This window comes from Empidonax traillii, unplaced genomic scaffold (genome assembly GCF_003031625.1).
Source record: "Empidonax traillii isolate 1590-97213 ecotype Southwest subspecies unplaced genomic scaffold, ASM303162v1 scaffold3351:size16598, whole genome shotgun sequence".
Classification (NCBI taxonomy): domain Eukaryota; kingdom Metazoa; phylum Chordata; class Aves; order Passeriformes; family Tyrannidae; genus Empidonax; species Empidonax traillii.
The window spans coordinates 1-9,646 of NW_020958544.1; the positions used below are offsets into that span (position 1 = coordinate 1).

General features: G+C 51.5%; 1 protein-coding gene across 1 annotated transcript in view; it reads left to right on the forward strand.

Moving 5' to 3' along the window:
• Positions 1 to 2,144: 2,144 nt before the first annotated feature.
• The window catches only part of LOC114072495 (NAD-dependent malic enzyme, mitochondrial-like), a gene marked incomplete at its 3' end in the record, with an annotated part of 14,230 nt that continues 6,728 nt past the window's right edge, over positions 2,145 to 9,646 (forward strand). The window contains exons 1-13 of the mRNA XM_027910381.1: positions 2,145 to 2,240; positions 4,970 to 5,103; positions 5,216 to 5,365; positions 5,485 to 5,560; positions 5,975 to 6,136; positions 6,293 to 6,396; positions 6,533 to 6,642; positions 6,735 to 6,832; positions 7,219 to 7,332; positions 7,416 to 7,530; positions 8,105 to 8,247; positions 9,135 to 9,237; positions 9,489 to 9,559. Of these exons, the coding sequence (XP_027766182.1) occupies positions 2,145 to 2,240; positions 4,970 to 5,103; positions 5,216 to 5,365; positions 5,485 to 5,560; positions 5,975 to 6,136; positions 6,293 to 6,396; positions 6,533 to 6,642; positions 6,735 to 6,832; positions 7,219 to 7,332; positions 7,416 to 7,530; positions 8,105 to 8,247; positions 9,135 to 9,237; positions 9,489 to 9,559 (1,476 nt within the window). The remainder of the gene's footprint in view (positions 2,241 to 4,969; positions 5,104 to 5,215; positions 5,366 to 5,484; positions 5,561 to 5,974; positions 6,137 to 6,292; positions 6,397 to 6,532; positions 6,643 to 6,734; positions 6,833 to 7,218; positions 7,333 to 7,415; positions 7,531 to 8,104; positions 8,248 to 9,134; positions 9,238 to 9,488; positions 9,560 to 9,646) is intronic.

Here is a 9,646-nt window from a genome sequence, read left to right on the forward strand (position 1 = left end):
TGTGTCCACGTTTTCTGTGGGCGAAAGGAGGAGCTGGGGCAGCGCGCGTGGGGGGGGGGGGGGGGGCTCTCGCAGGTGTTTGGTGCGATAACACACACCTGCCAAAAAAAATAATTCACCCCGGGCTTGAATTTTGGAGAGAATCTTCCGCGGCTTGTGAGTCAGCAACGCCAGCGCGAGGGCGAGATTTGGGAGCTTTCTCTTCTCCTGCAAACTTAAAGGAGGAAGCTGCCAAAAAAGCGCGTGGTAGCGAGTACCGATGGAATCTTCGCCTTCACTAGCACCTCCCGTTTTTCGGCAGGAGGAGCAGCAGCTTTGCTGGTTGGCCCGATAGTTTTTCGGGTTTCCCCCTGTAATTTAAGCGTTTTTTTTTTTCTTTTTTTAAAAGAATTTCTAGGTGGTTGGCGCGGGCTCGTGGTTCGCCCGATTGTCGCCGAATCAGCAGGCAGCTCGGTTTCTTCTTTGTGCTTTCTGATCAGTTGTCCTTCCAGTGGGTCGAGGGTGTGAAACACATCTTCTTGTCAGACCGGGCCCAAAAACGCTGCTGCGGTTTCCGCTTTCTGATTCTCAAGGGTCGGGATATTTAGGTCAGGTCGATTAATGTACAGAAATACAGCTCTCTGGTGGGGTTTGGTTCTGCTTCAGTAGCAGGTAATTCAACTTTCTGCTCGTGCTGAGAGGTTTTCTGATGCTGTCGGGCTTCCAAAATAACCCCCTTTTGTAGTCGGTGCAATAATTTCAGGCTGTTTTATCTGCTGAGGTGATGAAACCAGCCGGTGCGTGTGCCTGGTTTGTGTCATGCTCGGGGTAAGGCAAGGCTTGCCTGCTTGTTGCTGGCTTAAAAAAAAAACAATCGACAAAAAAAAAAGTGGTGGTGGCACGGGGCCATTCCTGTAGATGAAAGAAGGGCTGGAACTCTTCATTGACACTGGATTTGGAACGCAGATTCCAACGTGCTGCTGGGAGGGACCCCGAGCAATCAGGTGGGACCCACAGGTCAGTAATCGAAGCAGACCTGGCTTTTAATTGACGGCTCTCCCGAAGAAGAACGCGGTGAACCTTCTCCCCCTTTTGCAATTTAACGAGTCTGTAATCAGCAACAACAACTAAAAAAAAACGTTTGCTCCCAGATAAGGGCGCTTGGTAATTAGTTTGACCCGGAGCAGATGCCTCCTGATAAGAGCTGCGATCTGATACGCTGGGGAGTGAGGCGAAACAGAAATACGGGGGACGATCAGAAGGAGAGAGAGCAGCAACCAGTCGGGTTTAATGCTAAATCCATCGGGGATCATATCTCCTGGATCTAAACAGAGGGACTAAGTGGAAAGTGAAACTCGATCCTCCCTCTTTGCTCTATTTCCGAGAAAACCCTCAGCCCGTAGTCCGGTCTCTGCCCCTTCTTAAAAAGCTGATGACGCGTCGATTTGATTATTAGAAAGGTCTTCCGAAGCATTGAGATAACGAAGTTTTCGTTCCTTAATCCAATTTTCGTCTCCCGTCTGGAAGACGTTAAAAATCCCAACCACGGGGTCTCTCCTCCCTGTTTTTGGGGTGTTTGGCTCTCACGTTTTGGGGTGTTTTCCCTCCGTTTTAGGGGGGTTTGATCCCCAATTTTGGGGTCTCTCCCCCCATTTCTGGCTGTTGTACCCCCGAACTGCCCGAGCTGATACCTTGGGAGTTTTGATGTTTTGATTTTTTTTTTTATCTTTAATTTCTGTAGATCTTAGAAATAGTTATGTAGTAAAGGTAGATTATAGAGTAGCAGCAATATCACCCTTTAACACACCAGCTCAAACCCATTCCCGTGTCGATCCCCTAAATTCTTGAGCGTATTTAATCTCCTTTTTCAAGGCGCGACATCCTAACCCCGCGCAGGAAGATACAACCAGAGACCCAACAACAACCTTCAGGCCTAGAAGGTCTGGAAGATGAAGACGAGAGAGGGGGGAGTCCCAAAACACCCCCCAGCATCCCCAAACCCTTCCCTCTGTTCCCGCGCGATTTCCGGCCGTTATCATCGACATCATCGACGGGTGATATCATCGCTTGGCGCGCGTGCTGATTTCTGATTCCTCTGCCCCCCCTGTGACTTGTGCTTTGTTTCTCTGCCCCCCCTCAGGTGCAGCACCCCCCAGGAGCAGAGGATGTTCTCCCGACTGAGGGCAGCCGCCTCGCCGTGCCGCCTCCTCCACACCAAGGAGAAGGGCAAGCCGCTGATGCTCAACCCGCGGACCAACAAGGTCTGTTCCCAAAGGTGGACTCCCCACTGGCTGCTTCTGCTGCTGATTCCGCTGCCAGGTGAAGGGTTGCTGGCTGCTGGCTGGTTTCTTGGAGCTGAAGTCAAGCTCTGGCTAACATGCAGTCCTTACGTCACGGTTTGTAGATAGATGTCTCGCCGGTGACGCATCAGCCTCTCTGCCCCTAATCCTGGCTTTTTTTTCCTGGGAGACCGAGCCACATCACCCAGGAACATCCCTGTGCAGAGGCTGACCTGAGCACCTGAAAATAAACCTTCAGTGGGGGGCCAAGTAGGAGGTGGAGGGATCACGGTCCGTTAAATTACTAGCAGTCCAATTAATCGCGGTAAATTAATCGCGGTTTTGGTAGTAGTGGCCTTCAGGAATTTTGGAACTGTTAATGTGCTGATTAAAAGCGCTAAGAAACCAGGTGAGGGGGTTTCAGCAGCCTGAAGGGGTCAGGAGAGGCGATGACAACCCTCCCTGCCTCTGAGAGAGGGGATTGCCGTGTCAGGGAAGGGGGAAAGAGTGGATTGCTGCGATTTGTCAGGGTCAGATTATCTCGGGTCTTTCTGAGCCCCAAACACTTTGACATGGAAATTACTTCAACCCCGGTAAGCTTTTCCAAATGATGATGATTACGCAACAGCATTCAGAAACAAAACCAACAGCTCGTTTTTTTACTGGTTTTTCCAGTGGCAGCATCCTTCCATATTTTTATTTTTATTGTTTTTTTTTTTTTTAACCCTGGAATTTTCCTGCTTTTCTCGCCCGTCCTCCTCCGCTCGAGTGCTGATGATTAAATTTTTATTCCTTCAGATGGGCCGGGATTTCTTCTTCCGGCGCAGAACTGATGATTTGTGAGTCCGCCACCCCAGACTTTGGTGATGCCCCTTCTTTCTTTTCCTGAATTCGTTAATCACCGTTCTCCTGCGCTGACAGATTTGTAGCTTCATCAGAGCATCAGGAACACACATCCACACGTTATCTGCGTGTGTGCACGGGCCCGAAATGCACGATGAATTTTACAGGAGGGGCTGGCAGGTGGTAAATGAATCCCAGGCTGATCTCGAGGAACTTTTCCTAGTGAGTCTGCCTTCCGTGTGGGTGGCCATCGTCTCCCGTGTGGTATTTTGCTGGTCCGTTAGATTACTAGCAGTCCAATTAATCGCGGTAAATTAATCGCGGTTTTGTCTGCGCTCGCTCCCGGGTTTTCCAGCCCCGATTTCTTTTCAGGGGTGCCTCACCAAATACCCCCAAAGGCTTTCTCTTCTCCTTCTGATTCTTCCCCCGCCAGCCTTTTCTGCTTTTAGCTGATGTTAGGAAACGAGACGGGTGCGGGTTGGCCGAGAGCGATTCATCAGCCAGAGCGATCCGCGTGTGTGGGTGGCACCTTTTACCTGCAAGAGGGGGGGGGTGGAGGTGTCCAAAGGGTGAAGGTCCGCAATTACCGTCCCCAAACAACCACAATTCAGCGGGGGGATTGTATCAGCCACACCCCGCGGCTGCTCCCGGGTGGGGTGGGGGGAGAGTCAAGGTGTCAAAATCCAGTTGAAGAAGCGAAAGGAGGAAGGAAATCAGGGATTTCCTGTTCTTCTGACCTTGACCCCCCGCTGGTAAAGGCAGGGAAACTTTGAATCCAACAACGACGCCTTTGGTTCTTCTGAACGAGCTTTTTATCAGTTGGTTCTTCTGAACGAGCTTTTTATCAGTTATCAGCACGGGCGTCTTGTGCAACAGTGAACTTTGTTTCCCCCCCTCCTCAGCAGAAAAGTTTGGGAAAGTTTTCCCGCGTGCAGTAATTAATTCGTCTGGGTTTTCCCGCCCGGATTCCCTCCTTGTTTTGTCTGTGGGACACCTGGTTTTTTGATTGTTTGTTTGTTTTTGTTTGTTTTTGTTTGTTTTCTGAGCCCTAAAGAGGATTAAGGAAACTAATCCCAGTGAAAGTCGGCGCGCGAGGGAAAACCCAAAAAGATTTAAGGCCGAACCGATCAACCACCAGAAAGATGAAATTCGAGTTCAGGAGCTGAACCATCAGCTGAAATTTATTTACGTGGAGTATTAGAAGAGAAACAGTGGTTTGCAAATGGCTTGTGACTACTGATAGAAAAAGGATACTAGCAGAAAAAAAAAGGGATAAATTGAATTCAGTATTTGGTGTCAAATCTGTTTCCCAAGTTTTGGGAGGTTTGTTCTTTTTTTTTTCTTGCTTTCTGATTCTTCACTAATTTTATGACTTTACAGTCTAGAATTATTACAGAGGAGCAGGTGGACTGCTCAAACCAGCGTCGTCCAAACAACCGGCATTTAACGTGATTTCAATCAGCAGAGAGGATAATTACGTAAAAGCAGTAATTATTTTAATGACGGGATTTTTTAATTTTTTCCCCCCTAAAGAGCGTTGTATTGATTAGAAACCCCTCGATTAATCACACCAAGAATATATCCCAAATTACAGGCTTTGCTTTCTGCACTTATCTGAGAAGTCTGTTCTCAGACGAGCCGAGCTGAAAAAAATATTTACAGGCTGCGCTGATTGTTGTCATTAAATAATTCTGTTAAATAACCACTAATTAAAACTCTTCCCCCGCCCTGAAAACGCGGAGCGGGAAACTTTTTGTGGCTTTTGGACCCACAGGTCACCCCTGAGCCTCCTCTTTTCCAGACTAAACAACCCCCGAAGGGGCTCTCCAGTGTGGAGCTGATTGTTTCTCGCCTCTCCGTTTTTCCAGGGCATGGCCTTCACGCTGCACGAGCGGCAGATGCTGGGCTTGCAAGGGCTCCTGCCTCCCAAAATAGAGACCCAGGACATCCAGGCCTTGCGCTTCCACAAGAACCTGGCCAAAATGACCGACCCCCTGGAGAAGTAAGCGCCTCCTCCTGGTTTTGTTTTTTTTTTTTACTTTCACTTTTCCTTCGATATTTTCTTCTTTAAATAAGCCCAAATACCGAAGCTTTTTCCCCCCGTCGACTCGCAGGTATATCTACATCATGGGGATCCAGGAGAGGAACGAGAAGCTGTTCTACAGGGTGCTGCAGGACGACATCGAGCGGCTGATGCCCATCGTGTACACGCCCACAGTGGGCCTCGCCTGCTCCCAGTACGGGCACATCTTCAGGAGACCCAAGTAAGAACCGCGCGTAGATGGGCGTCTGTCACGATTTTATTAATCGATCACCAGCTGATTTTCACCCGTTAAATATTTCTGCTTTTTGTTTGTTTTGTGTTTGTTTCGTTTTCCTCCAGAGGGTTATTTATTTCCATCTCAGACAGAGGCCACATCAGGTCGATCGTGAACAACTGGCCGGAGAACGACGTTAAGGTACCACCACCACCACCACCACCACCACCACCACCACCACCACTGTCTGATTTTACTTCTGGCTCTTATTTCGTCCCATTTGAGCTTTTTTAAAGATTTATTAGCGTTGGATGGAAATGTTGATGTTAGTGCAACCGTGGCTCTTTGCTGATGATGATGGTCGAGAACCACAGGGCGGGGTGAGCCTGGATTTGCTGGTGGAATTCCTGAGGCCCTGCAAAGCCGCAGTTCCCACGTGGCTGTGGCCCTCGCTTGGGGGGGATCTGAGGGGGATCCACGAGGATCTGAGCCAAGAAAAAAAAGGAGCAATCAGTAACACCGAGCATCCTTGCCTCAAGTGAAAATATCCTTTGATATCTAATTTCACCTGCCTTTTTTTGTTGTTGTTGTTGTTGTTGTCGTTCCCTCCCCCAGGCTGTCGTCGTCACGGACGGAGAAAGGATATTGGGTCTGGGCGACCTGGGAGTGTATGGGATGGGAATCCCGGTGGGAAAGCTGTGCTTGTACACGGCCTGCGCCGGGATCCACCCGGATAAATGCCTGCCCGTGTGCATCGACGTCGGGACTGATAACACGGTGGGTGCCATCAGCTTTTGGACAGGGAAGGGTGGAATGTCAGTGATTAGAAAGCAACAGTTACTTTGGACGGGGGTGCGTTGGGTGGGCAGTCAGCTTTCTGATTTCAAGAAACTGGAAACCAGCGAGTCAGATTCGGTTGTCCCCTTTCCCCAGACGCTCCTGAAAGATCCCTTCTACATGGGCCTGTATCAGAAGAGGGACCGCTCGCAGGTCTACGACGACCTGATCGACGAGTTCATGGAGGCCATCACGGACAGGTAGGGCCGCTGTTTCTAGCAGGGGGAGAGCCTGAGGGACGTCCTGTGTCCGAAGATAACTGATTAAATGAAGCGTCGGGGTTGAAACGGGTCGTTCTTCTTCCCGTGCTGATAATAACACGAGAACTCTCGGCAGGTACGGCCAGAACACGCTTATCCAGTTCGAAGACTTCGGGAACCACAACGCTTTCCGCTTCCTGCGCAAATACCGAGAGAAATACTGCACCTTCAACGACGACATCCAAGGTATGGCGGCCCCCTCTGCGTTCCTCGGAAACATCGCCCGAGCCCGCGTGGGTCTCCGCTCGACTCACCTCAGGTCGCTGCTGATTCTGCAGGGACGGCCTCGGTGGCCTTGGCGGGACTGCTGGCAGCGCAGAAAGCCACCGGCAAACCCCTCACGGAGCAGAAAGTGCTGTTCCTCGGGGCGGGAGAGGTGAGTTCTCCTCAGGGCTCGGGTTTAGCTGTTGATTTTCTGGTTCCGCGGGGGGGCTCGCGGAGGTTCGGGCTCCCCCGAATTTCGCCGCAAGGACTCGAAAATCAAGTGTCAGGCTCTTGCGTGTAGTTAAAGGGGAAATTTGTGATTTGTTTGACCATGAAGTTGTGATTTGTTAAGAGCATCTTGTTAATTTTAACGGTCGGAGAGAGAAGCGCCCACGCGGTGCTTTTCTCAGCAGCAGCGCTCCTCGGTCCATCAGCACCATCGCCTCCGCGGTGCCGACAAAAGAACTCGTGTCACTGTTGTCCCAGGAGCCTTCACCTGTCACCCAGGAGGTGACCACCTCTCTCTTGTGACTGGTTAATAATCCTTTCATCCGCCAGGCCGCCCTGGGAATCGCCAACCTCATCGTCATGGCGATGGTGGAGAGCGGCGTCTCCGCCGAGGAGGCCTACGGGAGGATATGGATGTACGACAAATTCGGCTTGCTGGTTCAGGTAGGGCTGTTGAAACGCCCAGGGTGCAGGTTTCCCCCCCACTCTGTCCTTCTGATGAAAGTTAACTGGTGTTTCACCCACAGGGCCGAGAACAAAAGGTAGATTCCAATCAGGAGCCCTTCACGCACCGGCCCCCAGAGCAGATACCGAAGACCTTTGTGGAGGCGGTGAACGTGCTCCGGCCTTCAGCCATCATCGGTGAGCAAAAAGTCACTCTTTGTTTCCGTAATTTTGGGTGTTTTGCTGCCTTTTCAACCCCTGAGGTGGCTCCAGGACTATCTGCATCTCTGCTGGTGAAAATGGGAGGTCGGTTTGGTGCAGGTTATCTCTGGGAGCAGCCACAAACACCTGACTTGTTCTGGGGCTTTTTGTTTCCTGACCTTCCTTCCCCCAATCAGCTCCTCTGGTCAAGAAAAGGCTGGAAGGAGCCAGTTTCGCGCTGCAGATCCCCCGATGCCCGCCGGGTCACCTGCAGGTGTTTATTTATAACCTGCAGAGAGCAGATAAGATTCCAGGTATTTCCTGGTGTGACTGCAATCGCCTCTGCACCAAGTTTCTGGGGAAGAGGGGAGGGTGTTTTTATCAGCTCAGAGTTGGTAGCCACTGCCCAAACACCCACCTGCACCTCTGGCTTTGGGTGTGGTCGGGTGAGCACTATTAGCACCCAACCAGGACGAATCGCCCGTAATTCCCCCTTGGCTTACCCAGGACGCCCCAGGGGGGTAAGAAAGACGAGCTGTTGGTGCTGATTGTGCCTCTGTGTGCTCCTCAGGAGTGGCAGGGGCCGGCAGGCTCTTCTCCCCCGACGTGCTCAAGGCCATGGCCGCCATCAACGAGCGGCCCATCGTGTTCGCCCTCAGCAACCCCACGGCCAAGGCCGAGTGCACGGCGGAGGAGGCCTACACGCTGACCGAGGTGGGTGAGGGGGGCCAGAGGGGCTGGGGTCTTTTTTTTTTGGGAACACAATCCCAAATCAAGTGACTCATAAACGGGTGGAGCTCTTTCCCCCCCGTGTCTCGGCGCGGTGGAATTCCGTGTCTCCACGTTCTCCTCCCTCTTACTGGGCCTGGATGAGAACTCCACCACTGCCCAGGGCTGGACGACCCTTCCCATAAAGGAATTTTCATTAGTATCGAATCTACACCTCCCTTGGCACATCTTGGGGCTGTTTGTTCTTGTTCTGTTCCTTATTCCCAGTTCCCCCCCCGTGGATCCATCAGGGAGTTGCAGAGCCACAAAGTCCCCCCAGCTCCCTCAGCCCCTCCTGGAGCTCCAGCCCCTTCCCTGGACACACCCTCCAAATTAAGATGGTTTCATCATCTCTCCCAGCTGATGCTGCATTAATCAGAACAGTGAGCTGGGCGGCGTTTCAGTCTCTCGCACAGCAAGTAAACCAGAGCTGCTTGTGCAGCCAAGGCTTTGTCTGGCACGAAGAAATAAATGCAGGAGCTGCTGGTGGTGCTGGTTAAACTCAGGGGGTGCTGGTGGTGTGAGCCACGGGGGTGGTGCCAAAGTTTGAGCCAAAGGGAGAGAAGATATCTCCCTCGGATTTTCCGTAAATTATTATTTCTACCCGTGGGGTTACGTGGACAGGCGGCGAAACGTTACCGGTCAATCGACGGACAGGAGTGATTTGGTTCCAGCTGGTGATGTTTCTGTCTCTTTAACCTTTTCTCCTCTTCTGCTGTTGGTTTTGGTAGCTCTTTTTAATTCTCTGAAATGTAACTCAGTTTGCCCATCAGAACGTGGTTTTTCCCCCCTCAGGGTGCACTGATTACTCCTCTGCCTCTCCCCCCTTGCAGGGCCGCTGCTTGTTCGCCAGCGGCAGCCCCTTCGACCTGGTGACCCTGAAGGACGGCAGGACCTTCAAGCCGGGCCAGGGCAACAACGCTTACATCTTTCCAGGTAAGAAAAACCAACCACCAAAACCCTCATCTTTTAAAATCTCGCTGCTGGTGGCGTTTGGGCGCTCGGAAGAGTCGGTTGGTGGTTTGTTGTTGTTGTGATTTTTTTTTGGGGGGGTGGTGGAATAAGCGTTCGTACGAACTCGAAGTTGTTCTTGGAGATAATAACCCTCGGAGCTACGGCTGTGGGGGGAAGTTATTTCCCCCAGAACCAGCGCTCCAGGTGGCTCCGGGTGGTGCTTCCCGTTGCAGGCGTGGCTCTGGCGGTGATCCTCAGCAGCGTTCGGCACATCAGCGACAAGGTTTTCCTGGAGGCTGCCAAGGTGAGCATGACATGCCTTGCCTGGTGACTCGGTGGGCAGGCCTTGATGAAACTTTCCTGTTTGCTTGGTCAAAAAAAAAAAAAACAA